Source organism: Nelumbo lutea, chromosome 5 (assembly GCF_056320005.1).
Source record: "Nelumbo lutea isolate HS-2025 chromosome 5, American lotus-T2T, whole genome shotgun sequence".
Classification (NCBI taxonomy): domain Eukaryota; kingdom Viridiplantae; phylum Streptophyta; class Magnoliopsida; order Proteales; family Nelumbonaceae; genus Nelumbo; species Nelumbo lutea.
Genome location: NC_142688.1, coordinates 75,660,423 through 75,681,255, shown reverse-complemented (window position 1 = coordinate 75,681,255; position 20,833 = coordinate 75,660,423). Strand labels below are relative to the sequence as shown.

The 20,833-nt window shown below is 36.7% G+C and overlaps 1 protein-coding gene across 1 annotated transcript in view; it reads left to right on the top strand.

The window, feature by feature from the left end:
• LOC148852963 (uncharacterized) overlaps window positions 1-13,232 on the top strand; it is a 60,774-nt gene extending 47,542 nt beyond the window's left edge. The window contains exons 10-12 of the mRNA XM_088944209.1: window positions 1,424-1,643; window positions 11,118-11,285; window positions 12,758-13,232. Coding sequence (XP_088800335.1) covers window positions 1,424-1,643; window positions 11,118-11,285; window positions 12,758-12,900 — 531 coding nt within the window. The 3' untranslated portion in view covers window positions 12,901-13,232. The remainder of the gene's footprint in view (window positions 1-1,423; window positions 1,644-11,117; window positions 11,286-12,757) is intronic.
• The last annotated feature ends 7,601 nt before the right edge of the window (window positions 13,233-20,833 follow it).

The following is a 20,833-nucleotide window of genomic DNA, read 5'->3' as shown; positions in this document are numbered from 1 at the left end:
ATCCTTACCAAGGATCAAAATTTCGCAGCAATTAGCAGGCCACTGATATTCTAAATAAGGCTCTTTTGGGCTTTTGAACAATTTCAGGATGTAGATAGGCCTAAGACTGACCCCCGACCAATTTTGAGAAAAAACGTAAAAAAAGAAGTTATGGTCAGTTGAAAATTGAAATATCAATACATTGAACCTTGATCCTTATCCACCGAGAAATTGATGAGTTGCCAAACTTTTTATCACAATAATTCTTTTGGTAGTTGTAATTAGGAATTACCATTTTCCAAAAAAAGTCCGAATCTGATTAGATCTGGAGGTTTTGGATTGGATTCAGATCCTACCAGGTTTCATACTGGACTTGGAATTAATATGAGTTGCTTCATTATTCTTAAAATGAAAAAAATTAGAAGTTAAAAGGTAATCACTTATACTTTATAAATATAAAAATATAGAATACTAAATTTATTATTTATAAAATTTATATAATTATATGTTGTCCATGTATGTGTGTATGGTATAATTATATAATATGTATTATATGAAATTTAATTGGAATTGGATCTTAAATTGATGCGATGTGGTCAAGATCCTATTATGTAAATGTGACCATCCAAATCTGAAATAATGTGTGTATGGTCAAGATCCTAGGCAATGGATTTTTTTTAAGTAAAGACATGTATCCTAGGGTAGTTCCCTAGGTTCCGTAGGCATATTTCCTTAATAAATATCCATAATTTTCATAAGAAAAGTATAAACTTCATGTTAAAGTATAGAAAATCAACATATTCCAACATATTCATGAGAAGAAAAGAAGAGAGAAAAGAAAATTCGAAAAATAGGGGATGGAACCCTATTTCTGTTTTTTCTTACTTATTGGTTCAGGTTTTGAAGTCTTTGAGGGTGCAATGCAGCATTTAGCAATGTTTGTGTTGATTAAACCCTAACAAATAAGAAAATAACAAATTAAGCATTTAGCAATGTTTGTGTTGGTTCAATACAACATTTAAAAATGTCTATTTTCTAATTATAACCTAAAAAAATTAAGAATATAAAAGTTTGTTATAACACGCTATAGAAAACGGCTTGGCGATTAGGTGAGGCGAGATTCCAAGGGCGCCTTGTCACCTAGGCATCGCCTTGACAACTATGTTGGACATCACGACTCCATTGACAGCCCTACATGGCATGGTTGGACCCATTCACACGTTAGTGATTCTCTATTGAAAAACGAACCTTATTGGAAATTCTTTTGGTTGTATATTCAGAAATTTCTATTTCACACATCGGGCACCATATTATTATCCAGCTTACGCTTTGTTTCACCTTATTATGCATATGCAGCTTAAGTTTTGCTTGAACTCTCTATTCCCTCTTTTAAGGCCTTTGGTGCTAGCTTCTCACTATTTATCAATCGTACTTCTTTCTCTAGATTGATAGAAGTGGAAGGATACCTGTGTTGAGATTTAAAGACCGGGAATCATATGCAAGAAACAAGACAAAGGAGTATGATGATCTTGCAATGAAATATCTATCTTATGTGCTCTTTCTCTTGGTGGCATGCTTTTCTGTTTATTCTCTAATGTATGAGCGACATAAAAGTTGGTACTCTTGGATCCTTTCCTCACTTACAAGCTGTGTTTACATGTTTGGTAAGCTCTTTCACCTCTTTTTCTTTTTATTCTCTCATTTTCATTTTTTATTATACCTGTATATAAATTAAAATGTTTCATATGGAACTAGTGACATTAAAGACAAACTGACATTGGAAGCCCATTAGATCTTTTCTGGGTCCTTAGATGGTTGTTTTTCTTATATGATGCTGCACTTCTTTATCATAAGAGAAATTAACATGTTATTCCTTATGCATATAATTTAATATGGAGATTTGGGATGGTTGTAGCTCTTTCAAAAGAGGGTAAAAAGATTTAGGATAGTTGTTATCGTTGGCAACATTATAAGAATATATATAATCTCTATGCTAGACATGTTATGCTTTTCTGAAGCTACCAATTGATGGTGGCCAAGGTTATCACCTAATGCATGCACTCTGCATGCATATGTACATACTTATGTGTATTTTACCATCACCAGTACCTTTGATGCATATTGACCAGAATGGATTGATGTTTTTTGATATCGGACACCCACAGATTCAGGTTCTTTGCAGTACAATGGAACGTTTTATTTCTGTTTGTATTACATAGTTTGTCACCCTAATAGATCATAATAGAAAGTTCAAAAACAGCAATCTGATTGGAAGCCCATGATATTAAAGAAAGAGAAAAGAAGATTTTGGAGAGAAGGAAAGAAGAAAATAATCGAGAAGAATGGGAGCAAGCCAAAATCAGATCTGGCCGCCCCTTTCATTATCTAAATACAAAGACAAGTATACCCTTAGTAAGTTGGCTACTAATAAATAACCTAAGAAAACACTCTTTACAAGATATAAACTAATGGGCCTTTGACCCAATAACTCTTAACTAAAATTTATAAACAAAAAAGTGTTATAAGTCCAATTTCAACACTTCCCCTCAAGTTGGAATCAGATGTCACAGATTCCCAACTTGCGTAGATCACGAGCAAGCTTGTTTCTTGCAATACCTTTTGTGAGAACATTATTTAGTTGTAAGTTAGATTTGTTAGATGCAACATATGGTAGGCAATGTTAAAGTGTTGCTTGATTATCACATTATATGTGCATCCTATCATGCTGAGTTGGGTTATAAAATGTATATCCACTTCTATGTGCTTTGTCCTATCATGCTGAATTGGGATATAGGCAATGTTAAGTGTTACTTGATTATCACATTATAGCATCATAAGTTCTTCCGCTTCAATTCCAATCTCTCCTAACATGGACCTAGAGGAGCTCTAAAACACCATGTGCCATAGTTTGTATTCAGCTTGTTCACTTGACCTTGCTACATTTGATTGTTTCTTACCCTTTCATTAAACTGGGTTAGCTCCTACAAGAGTGCAAATTACTAACGTAGATCTCCTGTCATCTAGGCAGTCTGCCCAATCAGCATTTATGTAAGCTTCTAAATTTAAGTGTCCTTAATCAGCAAACAATATGCCTCTACCTAGGTGTCCTTTCAAATAGGCAAATATCTTGTCAATAGCCTCTTAGTGTTGGAACTCGTGGAGCATGCATGTATTGACTATTTGACTTACCACACTAATGCATAAGAGATGTCTGGTCATGTAATATGTAAGTATAGCAACCTATCCACCAATCTCTGATATCTTCCAATATCCTTCACTATCTTACCATCTAAAGCATTCATCCTGTGGTTCTGATCAATAGGTGTATTCACTGGCCTTGCCCCAAGTTTTCTTGTCTCTTGTGGTTGGTCCAAAATATACTTTCTCTGTGAAATGATGATGCCATGCTTGGACTTTGCCACCTTAAACTCTTAGTGTAGGGTCCTCTTCAATGTATCAATCTCATCCACAGACACTATCATCCACATACACTATCAACACCGACACAAATGATCCCCTTCTCTTCACAGAGTATGATTAGATTAAGTTTGAGTATAGCCAAATACAATCATTGCACTCCTAAAGACTTCTTTAATCTACATACATTTCCTTTGGCCACATGTAAAATCAGCTGGAAGGTCCATGTACACCTCCTGCAAGTTTCCGTTAAGAAAAGCATTCTTCACATCAAGTTGGAAGAGGGGCCAAGAGTATGTAGTTGCTAGAGATAAGAGGATCCGAACTGAACTCATCTTGGCCATCGGTGCAAAGGTCTCCAAGTAGTCTATTCCAAAAGTTTGAGTGTACCCTTTTGCAACCAGCCTCGCCTTGTACCTTTCTATACTTCCATCAGCCCTGTACTTCGTTGTATAAGCCCATCTACTTCCAACCGTCTCCTTGCCATCAGGTAAGTTTACAACCTCCAATGTTTGATTTTTAATCAATCCTTCCATTTCCTCTTGCGTAGTTGTCTTCCACTCAGGTTTAGAGAGAGCCTCACCAACAAAGGTAGTAGTGAGTTGTACACTTCCCCTTCCCTTTTTGGAGTCAATAGGGAGGTCTGGGTCTTCTGTAATGGTGTTAGAAACAAGGGTAGTAATATAAATAGGAACTGAACCATTAGAGGGAGCAAGAGGCATACCTAGGTCTGTGTCAATTGAATATGGAATCTCCAGTGAGTTGATAGGGAGTGGCGTGGGTTCCTCTGTTGTAGGATCAACCTTCCTGTGCTGTCGCGTAAAAAATTGAGAGGCAGGACGTAGTGGAGCCGACTAAACAAGTTGGAATGGGAAGTCTAGATTGTTCACTTCTTTCCCCAAAACACTCCCCCTGAGAAGAACTCTCTAAGAAAAAGGTTGGCCTCAAAGAAAGTGACGTTCATAGTGACATATCGACTCCCTGAAACCATATCATAACAAGTACCCCTTCTTGTTTCTTGCATACCCAAAGAAAACACACCTTTTAGCCTTAGGACCTAGCTTTGAGCGGTAAGGACCCAGAATGTGGACAAAAATACACATCCAAATAGCCTTGAAGGAACATGGAATATCTCTCCCTCAAGAAATAGAAGGCTAAACGGAGTAGTGTATCAAAGAACATGAGAGGGTATCTAATTAACCAAGAAAACTGTTATAAGAACTGCATCACCCCAATATCGAACTAGAAATGTAGAGCTTACCATCATACTTCTTGCTACTTCTACAATATGCCTGTTCTTCCTTCCTGTTACACCATTCTATTGCGGAGTGCATGTAAAACTGCGGGTATGCACTTGAGTAATAGGGAGATCAAGATCTGAGGGAGAAGGAGCAGTAGCAGGATCTGTCGACAGGTGCTGAAGTGGAGGGGCCGAAGCACTTCTGCGGGTATACACTTGAGTAATTGGCGCCTCTCTGTAGTAACAAGCATATGATGTGCATCTGCAGTAGGAATGGGAGCTATGAGAAGAGCGTCCACAACTGGTACAGGAAGAGGAACCACAGAGGGAGAAGAAGAGACCCCGACATCTGAGAAAAATGGAACTGATTCAAAGAAGGTGACATCAGAGCACACAAACGATTTATGAAATTTTGGGTTATAACACTTATACCCTTTCTGAGTCCTTGAGTAGCCAAGAAAAATACACTTCGTAGCTCGAGCATCTAGCTTGTCTACTCCAGGCCCCAAGTGTTGAACAAAAAAAACACAACCAAAGACTCTTGGGGTTAGAGGAAATGGAGACAAAGTGGGAAACAACACAGAGAAAAGGGATTGACTTCCAAGGATTGACATGGGCATCCGATTTATTAGAAAACAGGATGTAAGAACAGCATCACTCCAAAAATGCTTTGGGACATGCATATTGATCATCAAGGACCGAGAAGCTTCAAGAAGATGCCTATTTTTCCGTTCAGCTACACCGTTTTGTTGCGGGGTGTAGGCACAAGAAGTTTGATGAATTATTCCATGATGTTCTAGGTATTGCTGAAATGGTGAGGAGATGTATTCTTTGGCATTATTGGAGCGAAGTATTTTCATATGAACACCAAATTGAGTGCGTATTTCAGCATGAAATTTCTGAAAAATAGAGAACAATTCACTATGGTCTTTCATAAGATAGATCCATGTCATCCTTGAAAAGTCATCAACAAAGATTACAAAATACTTGAACCCATTGTATGACACCACTTTAACTGGACCCCATACATCAGAATGAACTAAAGCAAAAGGACTTGAGACACGACTATCAATTCTTGGACTAAATGAGACTCGATGATGTTTTCCCAATTGACATGACTCACAATCTAATGATGAAAGATGACTCAAGGAAGGAACCAGCAGCTTCAAAGCCTTGAGAGAGGGATGACCAAGTCTGCAGTGCCATTGGAGAGGAGTAAGAGACGACTGAAAAGCCACTAGGGGGCCACCACCATCAAGGTAATACAAACCTCCTGCTTCATGCCCTCCACCAATCTTCTTTCCCGTCTTGAGATCTTGAAACACACAAGAAGAAGGATAGAAGGTTACAGAACAATTAAGGGACTTGGTTAATCTGTTAACAGACATAAGATTAAAAGAGAACTTAGGGACATATAAAATAGATGCTAAAGACAAGGAGGAGAGATCAACATCACCAACACCACAGATAGGAGATGTAGAACCATTAGCAAGTGTAACTGTTTGAGATGTGGAGGAGCGAGAAAGGGAAGAAAATACATCAAGAGTCCCAGACATATGGTCCGAGGCTCTGGAGTCAATGATCTAGGGTGAGGCTTTGGAAGCTAAGCAAGCCATACCTGAATGGGCAAGTGTAGCGGTGTTCTGCTGAGATGTTTGAAGGAATTGCTCATATATTGCACGTGATACACTCACCATTTCTTGCTCAGAAGCACAAGTAGATGTGGAGGGGGTTGGGTCATTTTGTTGGCTTTCAGTAATTGTGCTACTACTCTTAGACGTAGCATGGTGAGCTCATGTGTTGGGTGGACCACACAAATCATAGCAGAAATTAACTGTGTGCCCCTCTAAGCCACAATGTGTACACTTTCTCTGAGCACTACTCCTTCCTTTTCCACGGCCCCCCCTGACTCTCGACCTCCAGTCCGACCACTAGCCCGGTTTAACATGTGTCCACCATGGTTGCTTGGAAGTCTACTGCTGCCACCAACACTTCTACTTCCACGACTACTCCCTTTAGTCACTACCAAACCAGATCTATCAGAGAAGGAAGAATGTTCTACCGGCTCAATGGATGTCCTCTTAGGACGGGCAAAAACTTCAAGTGAGGGGAGAGCGGATCCCCCCAATAACTGTGCTCTAACAGGTTCATACTCAGTCTTCAAGCCCACAAGAAACCTAGTCACATCAAGCTGTTGACGTTGCTGTTGTTGGATCTGGACATTTGATGTTAGAGGGTGATACACATTAAGCTCATTGTGGATGTTCCTCAAACTTGCATAGTACTCTTCTAAGCTTTGATTCCCTTGCTTCAAATTGAAGTACTCTTGGTACAACTGATATACCCTAGTTATGTTGTCTTGTCCAGAGTACAACTTCTTAGCATGATCCCAGATTTCTTTGGCTGTATCTAGGAACATGAAGTTCACATTAATCTTTGGTTCCATGCTGTTCCAAAGCCACATCATTATCTGTGCATCTTCTTGTTCCCAATCACTGAACCCAGGGGAATCAGATGAAGGTTTCTCCTCTCTCATGTTTTACTTTCCTCTTGGCCTTCAAGAACACCTCCACGGATTTTGCCCATGGTACATAGTTCTCACCATTCAACTTGATGGATGTCATTTGAACACTTAGATAATCAAGAGAAGGCATGATGCCTGTTTTGTTGTCATTCCCATCTGCAGATGAAGCCATCTTAATTATTTCACCTTCAAGTATACACCACAACCTCACACACTTCACAAGACTTGTCTCACTTATGATACCACCAACTCCAACTTCTTCAACTGCACATTACACACTACACACTAAGGCTGATATCATTCAGTCAACACATCAAACACCTTGACTGCACACTGCAGGACCATTTACCATCAACACGCCAAGGCTGAAAACACTTAGTCATTATATCGAACACTTGTTCTTCATACTGCAGAACTGATTACACGCATGGTCTAGGAGTTCACTTTTAAGCATTTAGAATCATAGATATGTCAGCCACCACGACACAACCACCACCACGCCACTGCTGTCGTGGACTTCAGCAGTCTACGGCTCTTCTTTCAGCACACAAATGAGCAAGAAAAATAAAGAACATAATTGATATGCATATCAGTCTCACCAAGATCCACAACAACTAACTTTTTGAAGCACAAAATAGCATTCACAGTCCATTATTTGAGCACACAACAGCAGTGTTCATACCTGTCTACGTTCAGCCCTCTTCGTACACTGAATAGAGGGTCTAGTGTACCACTTCAACGACCACCACAGCACCGACCAGAGGCATTCTCACCTCCAGGCCTTCAAAATGACAACTTCTTTTTATGCCCTTTATCGAATCTCCAATCAGGTCAGCTGAAAGATGAGAACTACTGTGAAGCTGGCGGCGAACCCAGGAAAAGGACAGCAGCAAGAAGAGAGAACACGAGACCTTATTGCTCTGATACCATGTGAATAAACCCTAGTTGATTCTAGGTCATAGTAGAGAAGAAAGAAGAAAGAAAAGAGAAAGAAGGAGAGAAGAAGAGTATTTGGTCAGACTAGAAGAGAGAATGTAAAAATCCCACTCTCCTAGCCGACCCACTTGAATTTTATTCATAAAACTTAGAGTTACAAGAAAGACTATTTTGTCCCTCATAGAAGATGGGACACATAACTTAAACTCAGATACAATAGACCTTTCATTTTCAAGAAGATAAACCAGAATGGCCAAAATACCCGACTCCGAGCATTCTAACAACTTATATGGGATAATGTAGAATTGTACAACCATGTAATTCTCTTGTGCCTACCAGGAGGAATCTGTGTTAGGTTTTTTCTCCTCCCCAGTGATGTACTGCAATTTCCCATGAACTCCAAATTCACCTTATGTGATTGTGTCCGTTCTAAATAATTTGTACCATCCATTTTTCAATGGGAATAATCCCAAACCCAAAAGAGTCATTGGTACTTCTTCCACCCAGACCTAGGCCATTGGTGGACTTTCTGCTCAGTACTCCAACCTTCTATTTTGATTTCATTTAGGTCATAAATAAGAAATAATCAGGTAGAAAGCTTCTAAAATTAGATCGATTTCACACACAAGGGTAGGACTTTCTGGAGGAAGAAAATCCTACCTGAAGAGAAATCCCTTCAAAGGGCTTCTGAACTGCCACCTCCCGCACTCCAGTATTAGGTCAAAATTTTCCTAATTTTGATGCCAAAATACAGATCACCCTCTTGATGACTGAACCCCACCAAAAAAAATCCAATAACTGAGCAGTCTAAAGTATATCAATCAGCTCTTTATCTTCTCATGCAGTTGGCCGACCTAGGGTGCATGGAAGAACTCCAAAGAAACCTTAGTCTTGCTATGATACCAAGTAGAAAGTGCAAGAACAGCAATCTGATTAGAAACCTGTGATGGAAAGGAAAGAGAAAAGAAGATTTTGGAGAGAAGAGAAGAAGAAAAGAATTGAGAAGAATGGTATCAAGCCGAAATCAGATCTGGCAGCTCCCTTTCATTATCTTATAGACTCGTAAAAAATCTAAATACAAAGGCAAGAATACCCTTTGGCTACTAATAAAGAGCATAAGAAAACACTCTTGGTTAAGACATAAACTAATAGGCCTTGGGCCCAATAACTCCAAGTCAACTTTATAAACAAAACAAGTGTTATCAGCCCAATCTCAACAATCACTAGCACTTAAATCCATGAATTTGATGCTCAACAAACCATGGTATTTTATCGATAGGCTGGTGCTACCGTGCTAGCATAACAGCCATGGATGTCATGGCCCACCGTCTTTGTCCAAAAACCCCTCTTTGTGTTGTCCTCCTAGATTTGAGGTTTACATGAAATACAAGCCCCTTACTGATAAGATGATTGGAAATACTGATGTTGTGACTCAGCTAGATTGGACACAAGGATTGGGCTGTCCTGATATATAGGCACTTTTGCGTTATTTGTTAGCAGGAGTTTGCGTATATGTGTGTACACACACCCTTGTACATATCCAATATATTTGGCATTGTGAAAACTCTTTTAACGGTGGAATGATATGAGGACTAATAATTTAAAAGGACATGGGTAATAGCAACAAATGATATGAGGACTAATATTTTAACGGTGGAATGTCTTCAAATAGAATGAATTGGCAAAACAGGATTCGTGTAGCCAACAACATAGTTGGGACAAGGCATGGATGATGATGATTGTGTCACTGTGGTTTTCATAAGGAAGCATGATGGCTACCTGAATATTTGTTACACATGCCATATATCAAAGTGGAAGACCATGAAACTATCCAAGTTGAGAAGATGGCAGAATTGCTGCTGATAAAAAAAAGTTCAGAAGATGACAGAATTGCATTTCTATATGGTAACATGACACCAGAACTTTAGATTTACAACTAAGTAGTAGGAAATCATTTTTATGCTAGTTGGAGTGTATTCTCATAGATTTTTAGAACTGACACTCCAATAAGATGTTAAGATCCACTCCAGTGTAAGTCATGTCATTGATATATCCCTAGTCATGGTTTGTTTTTGTGAGGACTCTTCATTTCCCGGTCATAAATGCACAAACATGGAAAGAAGATTACAATTGATTTCATTTTCAAATAGAGCTAAGTGGTATAGTGTTTGAGTATTGAGACAGGAGCATTACTCCACACACTCAATTTAGCCTTAATTAAAAGACTGATTATCTTATTCTGTACTTTCTTTGTAGTTTGGATGACCATGAGAACATCCTTGGGGAAATCTCTTTTGTACTGTTTTTGTGTTTAGATGTTTGTGCATTCCTTTCACTTCAAACTGCCAAAATAATTTCGAAAGGGAACAATTTTTAACTCCTTTTGCTTCTTACTCATCATCTCTTTCATTTATTAAATAGAAAAGTAGAGTTAGACTATGAACAAGGATCTAAGATCTCCAAAATTTGGTTCAGGACAGAGCAAAGTGTTCAGTGCAGAACTGCATGATGTATGATTGCTATTGCTATTGATCATACAGAACTATTCATGCTTTTAGTTCCATTTCTCTTCTAATTTCACTATAGGGCTGCAACTTGGGCACGCATGGGTTGAACATTTGTGGAAATTTGAATCAATGCTGTGTAAATTCTCCAAGTTGGATACACGATTTGCACCTTATTAACCTATTTATTGTTAAGACACTTTCCTATTGCTACGGTTCAAACCATAAGGCAATCTTGAATGGGTCTGATGGACAACAAATTTGATTGCTTGAGAAAATTTCACGGTTGATGGTTGGATTGCTTTGGATATGGATTGAATCTGTGTTAAAAGAAGAAATTGGGACAAGTTTCTTTGTTTTTTTTTTGGAAGGGGGTAGTTTGGGCTGCAACTGACCTTGGTTTGATTTTAGTGGACGCTTGTGAAGCATTCTATTTATTTTTTCCTGTAATCTTGATAAAGTGCAATCTTTAATAACTCGTGGTTTTTTGTCTTTTTTGGTTTCTCTCTTCTGACAGGGTTCATCATGATGTGTCCTCAATTGTTCATAAACTACAAGCTGAAGTCGGTTGCTCATCTTCCTTGGAGACAGATGACATACAAGTTCCTCAATACCATTATTGATGATCTCTTTGCCTTTGTCATAAAAATGCCAATGCTCCATAGGCTGTCTGTTTTCCGAGATGGTAAGTGAAATTAACAGCAATTTACGATGTTTCCCTAATTCTCTGTTCAACGACAATCAAATGCTATACTACTGCAGTCAGTACCAAATCACATCTTTTTAATTGAAATAGTTTGGTACTGCTGCAGTTGTAAGGCTACGCCCTGTGCTCTCTATCCTGGGCTGAGAATTTGTCCTCCACTGCTGACTTGGTGGATAATGACAAGCACAACTCATGATGCACAGAGAAATTATACCTTTGTTATTTTTGTTATATTTTTATCAGTAACCCCTGACTTCATCCTCAGCTAGATGGCTGAGCAGCTCAGCTGGATTGGGAACAATGATCATTACAATTCTCTGCATTGTTGATGGAGAAAGAATGTTTTAAAAGCACAAGGCACAAAAAAGGTGCAAGGGTCAATTTGTGCCTGAGGCGCAAGGCGAGTTGCGCGCTTTTTTAAGCAAGGTGTAAAAAATAAAAAAAAGATGCCAAAAAATAAATAAAAAATTAAAAAAATTATTAAACAAAATATTAGTAAAAATCTAAACTTAAATTTTAAGATAAATGTTTTAAAAAATCTATTATCTAAAATTAAAATACATAAACATAACATGTAAAGCATATTCAAGTGAGAATTTAAAAATAAAATCAAACATATAAAACATTTTCAAACATATAAAACCCTCATTCTCTTTTTTTCTCAGTTGATTTACTTCAAGTAGCTAATGTGATGTAAAACATATTACATTCCTGATTCTGTGATCCGCCTTTGTGCCACGCCCCTCGAGGCAAGCCCAAACAACTCTAGCCACTAGACACAAAAAAAAGCAAAAAAGCGTCAAATTTTCAAAAAGTGCATGCCTGGGCTGAAGTGCACGGCGCACCAGGCGTGCACCTTTTGAAAGGGCTGTGCCTAGGACCTGGGCGAGGCGCCTACCCTAAAATGCGCCTCACCTGTGCGATTAGGCGCACCTTTTAAATCACTGGAAAAAAGCTACAAATCCTTTTCTTTCTGGGATGGCATTTCTATTTATTCAAAAGCATCATGATTCTGGAAGGAAGAATGTTTTTCCCTGGAGGATTTATAATTATAGTCCACATTTACCATTTTAATTTGTTTTCTTCCTTTATGTGTGGGCTTGTCGGGTGAGAAGGGGGGAGGGTGTTGTAGTTCTGTTTGGTGTGTCCTCCACGTGTTAGTCTGTGAAGGGTAAGCTAAATTTTCAATCGCTTGTATTTTTGGAGGTGTTACCATCTGCTTGAGATTACTGCACTGCAATAAGTTGAACTACTTTAACTATTCAAATCCTGCAAGGCTAGAACCAATATATCAATTAATGAGGCTTTTTTTGTTCATCTTGACTTTGTATTGTTGGGTAACGCAGTTCTATAAGTTGTGACCATTTCATTCCAGAAATAGCTTCCATTTATATGGTTTTTCTTTTCCCTAATTTTTATTAACTTTGATTTTATTCTATTACCTGCTGCAGATGTTATCTTTCTTATATATCTTTACCAGAGGTGGATTTATCCAGTGGACAAAAAACGCGTTAATGAGTTTGGCTTTGGTGGCGAAGACGATGATCAAACCTCATCCAGCACTGATGCAGCAGCTGAGAAGAAGACTAACTGAACTGGTTGTCCATATATTCTATGAAATCATACTTGTTAGCAGCAGATGTAACTGTAAAATTGAAGTAGGATAAATGTTCTCCTACATTTTGAATCCTTTTTTTTTTTATTTTGCATAATTCTTTTAATGGTTCTTAGCTGTAGTCATCCATTCTGCCGTGTGGCCTAAAAAGTGTTGGTTGAGCAGGATAGCAGCTACTGCGCAGTGGTTTGTGACTAAGGTTATTTACGGTAGGCAACAAATTTCTGGGAGCACAGCATGTATTTCAAATGAAGTAAAAGTAAAACCAACACGGTGCATTCATTTCTTTATATCACAAATTTTTCAGTCAACAGGCGTTATACTATGTTGCATGTACTTGTCTTGGTTTAATATGTAGTAATTTGTCGCAGCGCTTGTCAAACTGATTGTACTCTTCATTGTTTGCAACAAAATCTTCTGGACGATTAAATGGCTAGGCTTTTGGGTTGGTTCGACCCCATCCCAACATTGTTGGGCGATATTTGTCACTGTATTTTTGGGTTGGTTCGAATAAATGGGTAGGTTTTACTTGGAACCAACCTTGAACTGGTTTTGAAGTAGTCCTATCCAATCTGTTACAGGGTAGGGTCTGGTTTCAGATTCTTGTGACTGACTCCCACCCTAGCTGGTTTTAGGATTGAACCTATCTGAATTACCCAATGAACGGGCCTTGCAGCCGACCTTTACAAGGTAAGGTTCAGTTACAAAAATTTGGGATTTTGTCAATGGTTGTGGGTGAGTTAAGTAGCAGTGTATTTTTGTAATTAAAACAATGGACAAATCTTAGAAGAATCATAAAGACCAAAAGGGAGTTTGTGTAAAATAAATTGAGTTCAGACCTAAAAAGGAATATCCTCCAGGACTCGTTTCCTTAACGTGTTTTCTTTATCAGCTACCTTACCGTATGGGTCGACTGGATTGGTCTTAACATTGTTGGGATATGATTGGATTAGGTGAATGTATTGGCTGTTTAATAGACTTTAAAACCAATGATAATGCCTCACACCAGTCAAAATATATGAAATACAGTCATTGTGCTCAGCTAATCCAAGTTGTGTTATGCTCGAGGTTTAAAATATGGTAATGTATTGGGTGATGTGCACCATTCCGATAAGAAACCAATACACAGAACGTGTAAAAATCATGAGTTTCGTTTCTTTGTCTGTCTGATACAGGCCCGTTTTGGGCCGTTTCTAATCTGTATCGGTTTAAGTCCAACTTCTTAATTAATTAGTTAATTACTCTTATATATAAGGCAAATTTAAATTTTAATGTCTAATTACAATTCTCTCAATAATTCTATTAATTAGCTAACTCTCTCACTAGATTTAAATGCCCATAGCTTCACCACTAAACCACTTTAATTTGTTTGTTGTAATTATATGCATTTTAGTTTTAAGTCAATTTTGTCTTTTCTTAGTGGTGCTTATTAATAAATGCTGAAATTAATTATTAAAATTTATATACTAATAAATATTAAGATAATTATATTGGTTATTTGAAAATTGATGTATATACATTCACATTTTAGTTTTTTTTTGTTTTTTTTTTCACATTATAGTTATTCCATCATTTTTTAACAGTTACTAATTATATCTCGATCTGTCACATTTTTTATAAATATTAAATCATGGTTTTTTACATTTAAATGATTTTTTTGTAATCATATAAAACTTGTAAGTATTGTTAATAATATATTTTTTATGATGTATTTGAATTTCGTAACATATTTATGTGTATCTTGATTTTTCGTCTATATCCATGTATATCCAAAATGTATCCCAATATGTCTTTTAAGTTCGTCTTTCCGGTGCACCTTGTGTTTCCAATACTTTGAACCTTGTTTATGATTTTATGCTCAATGCACCTTACATTCTTTGCAACTACCTTTTGAAGGTGAATGATACCTGTTTCAGCCGCCTTCCTTGCAATATAGATCTACTTATTTTATTTTGTCTACTTTTAGACAAATGATTTCTTTTTTCTTTTATGTATTGATATGTTTCCCTCCCATTTCCATCTAACTAGGTTTATGTGATTTTCTTTATTGGGTTTTGTGTCCTAACTTCTACTAGGGTGTTCAAATTTGGATGATAAACCACAAACCGAACCAAACCAAATTGAATAATCTAGTTTGGTTCAGTTTTTGTTTTTAGAAGTCACTTTTCAATTTCGATTCAGTTTGACTAAAATTTTGAACTGAACCGAACTAGTGCTTTTATTTAATTAAGTATATTAAATATTTAGTGTTCTATTTAATACTTTATATTTATTAATTATTATCTTTGCTATTGACCAATTTTGCAATTCCCCATTGGGCTTTGGGTCCACTCTAACTTTTAATTAATAATAGTTAATTAAAACCTAAACTAATTATTAATTGTTTGTGAATAGAGGCTTCGACAATTCCCCATTGGCATTGGGCTTTAGGCCTATTCTAACTTTTTAATTAATAACACTTATTAATTATTAATTATTCATTAATTGATGATATTTACCATTTATGTGGAATTAGGGTCCAATTGAACCGAAAATAGAACCAAACCAAACTGGAATCAGTTAGGGCCCGTTTGGCTCTGAACTCTAATTCGGTTCGGTTTGGTTGGAGAAAAATGTCAAACTAAATAGTTAGTTAGGTCCTTGGTTCTAATCAAATTGAATTGAATCGACTAATTATACACACCTACTCTTGGGTACTTCCTAGATTGCCTTTTATTTATTTGAGGCCCAAAAAAGGATTTTTTGGCAAAATTAATGGGTTCGGAAAACTACCAAAATAAAAAAAAGATCACCCACCTCTAGAAGTATTGCACATGCATTGAGTGTGCAATCTATAACTCAATGATCGAGTCAAATAGGTCAATGGTTGAATCACGCGACTTGAATGTTTTTTTTTACTAGGCCAATGTTTTTTGACCAAATGGTGGATTTTAGTAGAACTGGACTTGGAATGAAGGCAAGGTGACGGTTTGAACCGTTCAATTGCCCAGGTCAACAATGGGTTGAAAACATTGGGTGCAGGGAAATGACCATTGTGTGGGGAAGATGAACGAAGTAGTTGATAGAGTGGCCTCTCTACTGCCATCTTTTTCTTCTCTCACTTATCTCTCTCACCTCCAAGGTGTTACTACTACTGCTTGCTAGTGCAGATGCGATAAATAGACGTGAACTGACAATGGAACAATGATGTTGATGATGATTGTAGGGTTTTCTAATTACAAAGCCTTGCTGCTATGTACAATTGCAATGGCATAACATGTATCATTTTGGTTTGGCAGAATTGAAATCCCATTCCCATTCTTGCTAGAATGGCATTTCCCCATCTTAGGGAGTGTTTATTTATGGAATTGGAATCCCATTCTCATTCCTTCTGGAATGGCCTTCCCCCATCTTAGAGAATGGCTATTCCCTGCCCCTCATTTAGGAGTAAAATCCTATTCCTTTTGATTTCAATTTCCATTCCCATTCCTGTCTAAACCAAACAAACTATGGGAATAAACCATTCTGATTCCAATTCCGAAAGATTTTGATTAAGATTCTGATTCCGATTGTGAACCAAAGGACCCTAAATATTAGTATGCTAATTTGGTTAGAATGAAAGAGCCTGTGTTGGTTTGCAGTGTAAAACGTCACCATCAGTTCTGTTTAGTCGGCATTTGTGTGAAGTGCAAATCAAGATTTATGTAAAACGTCACCACCAGTTCTGAATTGTTAGCGACGTTTTACATCGATAATCACATTTTTCAATGCTCATGAGTTCAGAGATTTCAAATGGGTGAAACTCAAACAAATACAACGAGAGTGTTTTGGGAATTTATTTTATTATAAATTATGTATATTATAATATTAATTAATGAATGAAGTTCTTGTTTTGTTGATAAAAAACTGTACCTGTTGGTGCTTGGATTGGCCGAGGACAATATCGTAAATTTGCTTTGCTTCTTGTATGAGTTGGCTAGCTGAAGGAGTTGAGGGCTGTTGAGGCTGAGGGTTAGGGGAGCTCGAGGTGTGCAGTGGTCGAGGGCTGGTGAAGTCTACCTGAGGTTGACCAAGGTCAACTGTGGTCGGCTGAGGCTGAGTACCTGCATGAGAGGGAATGTTAGAGGCTCCGGGTGATAACCCGAGGTGGGGAATCCCACGGTCAAGTTAGTGGGGGCATAGCAAAGGGGGTGGATGAGGTCCGAGGGGTTCAGACAAGGTTGCTAAAGAGCTAGAGAGCTTGGAGAAAATAAGAGCCCAAGGCTAGAGAGGGATGGGTTCTAGGATCCTTTACCATGAGGGGGTAGTGCCATATTTATACTTGAGGTCACCGGGCAGCGGATGCACACGGACAGTTAAGATGTGGTACAACCTTGGGTAGGTGCGGATCCGAGCTCACCGTGTGTGGTCGTGCCATTGGTCCCATGTTGGGCACCGACCTCTGCCCTGAGAACACATTGACTGACTCTGCCCTCGGCCACGTGTCGACGTGCCAGTGGCCTGCCAAAAGCACCTACATCGTTTGCCCCATGATAACTCTGCATTTTGATGTCTTAAGGGCATCAATTCAGAGGTATTTTCGAACTTAGAGTAGTCAAATTGTGTACTTTTCCCAGTTAATCTCAATGTTGTGACCTCTGAGCGTGTTTATGCAAATTCTGTGCAAAACTGGGAAGTTTTCATGGTAGAAATGCAGATTTTGGGAAGCTGGTGTGAAGTCTAGATGAGAGAGGGGGTGTTTTTGTGAAAAACTGAAAGCAGGAGGATGCCTCCAAGCTGCTAAACCCATTTTGGCGCCCTGCCTACTGTATTAGCATGCTCCCCACTCCTTAGCAAACCCTAGGCCACCTTTTAATCCATTCTTTTCACTCTTAACAAACCCTAGCCGCCCCTAACTGCTAAATCCTCACCTTCCATCCATTCTAATCTCCACCATCCATTCTAGGGGACTCTCTTTTCAGCATTCTAACCCTAGGAGCCACCTAACTTCTAATCTTCACCATTCAACCTTTAGCCATTAAATTTTAGCCTTACATAATATTGGGTGCCTTCTCCTTTTCTTGTCAGCATTAGGATCAACCTATAACCATCATAACCCTTCATTCTAAACCCTAGGGCACCCATATTTTCGATAAAACCTAGCTGCTTCCCCCTCTTTCTCTCTAATTCCAGTTATATCCACCATTCTCTATAGAAAGGACCCCATGGGCCTTGGAGAAGGGGCTGGTTTCTTTATTTTAATTTCTTGTTTGATTTTTTCTTTCTTGATTAGGTTTGTATTTTTCTTTAATTTCAGATTAAAAAAAACAAAAAAGCATCGTTTATTTTATTTTAATTATTTTGCAGCATAATTTTATTTTGTTTTATTTTCGGTTTAAATCTTAGATTCATTTTTTTTCTCTCTTTTATTTCAGATAAAAAACAAAAAATAAAAAATAAAAAAAGAAATACAAAAATTTTCATTTTTTTATTTATTTTTGCAGGATATTTTTCTTTTCGTATTAATTTTTAGATTTGTGTTTTTCTTTTATTAAAAAAAACGAAAAAGTATAAATAAAAAAAGTTTTTAGCATAATTTTTTTCTTTTGTTTATTTTATTTTTGGTTTAATTTTTTTTAGATTTGTATTTCTTTTCTTCTTTTATTTTATCTACTTCTTGCCTAATTTTCTTTTTGATCATTTTATTTTTAGTTTAATTTTTAGATTAAAAATTAGTTTGTAAGAATTTATTTTTAGTAGTTGTTAATTATGTTTAGCACAATTAATTGTTGTTTTATTTTCTGTTTGCAATTATTATTTGTTGCTTTATTTAATTTCTTTTCTTTTAGTTGTTTAATTGAATAATTAATTGTAAAATAAGAAATTGCTTAAATTTTTGAAATTGAGTTTAAATTTCAAATCTGAATTTAATTTTAAATTTTAATTCGAATCTGAATTTGAATTTGAATTTGAATTTCAAATTTCGAAATTTAAATCTTAAAATTTTGAATAAAAAATAAAAAAAATAATTAAAAAAATTTAAAATTTGAATATTCAAATTTATATTTTTTGAATTTAAATTTTAAAATTTGAATTTAAATTTAATTTCTAAAAATTTGAATTTTGAATTAAAAAATAAAAAGATAAAAAAAATTAGTTATTATTTTTCTTGCATTTTCATTCCAATATTTAGGGTTTTATATTCTAGAGCATAGGTTTATTTGATTACTGAAATTATAATTGCTGAAGTTATATTCTAGAGCATAGGTTTATATTATTTTATTTTAATTGTTCCTTTTGCTTAGTTTATTTGCTTTATTCTTTTATATTTAATTGTTGAGTTGTATTTTAAAACAATTGTTCATACATTGTTGTTAGTTGCATTTTGTTCTGTTTATTTTGTCTTTCCATTAATTCATTTAAGGGCATCCAACTTAAATAAGATAAAGTGGGGATTTCATCACCCTTCCTTGGCCCAAAAATCACTACCATTCACGTGCGGATCATCGTATCCCTAATTTAAAATTTGGATAGAAAGATCCTTTAGGGAAGCCTCACATTTGGTTCAAAGGTGTGTTGAATTTTAGGAGAGCTTGAAATTATTTTTCATAATTGGAGGTTGGTGTCTAAGGAAAGAAGTTAAAAGGCTAAGCCTAAGCGGGTTTTGTAGTTACTTAATTAAGCCCTTGTGAGAGCAAGGGGAGCCTCCCACATCCCCACCTCTTACCTGGCTAACTAAAGGAAGTGGTGTAACTCCAAGTGAACCTAAAAGGATTCACATTGGTTGAACCATTAGTTTAGGAAACCTTAGGTCAGCCCCTAGGTCGTGTGGTTGATTTGCTTGCATTTTTTTCAAATTTAAAAATTTAAATTTTAGGAATTTAAATTTCAAATTAAAAAAAAGAAAATATATCATAAAAATTTAAAAATTCAAATTTGATTTTAAATTTCAAAATCTAAATTTGAATTTAAATTTCAAAATCTAAATTTCAATTTAAATTTCGAATTTCAGAAAAAAAATTAAAAAAAAATAAAATTTGAATTTAAATTTCAGGAATTTAAGTTTCAAATTCTAAATTTAAATTTAAATTTCAAATTTCAAATAAAAAGGAAACTAAAAAATTTAAAGTTTTAAATTTGAGTTTAAATTGCAGAATTTAAAATTCAAAATCTAAATTTGAAATTAAAACTCAAAGTTTAAATTTCAAATTTCAAAAAAAAAAAGAAGAAGAGAAAGGGGGTTAAAACAAAATAAGAGGAAATGAATTCAATGGCTGGAGTTTGTGGAATGAGAAATTACTTCCAACCTTAGCCACAAATAGATTGGAACCACATATCTCGACAACTGGACAAGATTAATGGTATGGCCCAAAGACTTGACGAAGTCCTTGCACGTCGTCAAAAAAGTGGCCCATACCCAACCTTGTCGTCATATCCATCATGTTCCATCTGTGCAAGCCCGACCCATCATGTCAACCAGTGCCCTGTGGCGGGCCCATGTCAACCAGTTATTCCAAAACAAATACATGTGGCCAATAGATTTTTCCAACCCAATGCTAACCCATTCTCTAGTCCATATAACCCTGGGTGGGAAAATCAACCCAACTTCAATTATAGGGCCCAAGTCCAAGAAAACCCCTGCTAGATATGCACTCTCAATGGTTTGAAGCCCAAACTCGTTGGGAGTACAATGATTACCCAGGGACTCAAACGACTCAACCATGTCAAACCTATAGACAGTCCCAACAGTAATACCACCCATCTAACTCAATGGCCCAAAATTTTCAAAGGACACAAGTGCATAGTTCATTCCAGCAGGTGTACCCTAGAAACCAACTGGTTCAACCGTATCAGGCTTACCCACAACCTCCTCAAACCTGTATCGTCGATGACCAATTCATGAAGCTTCAGCAACTGGTCCTAAATCAGCAACAGTCCATCAATAGATTCGAAA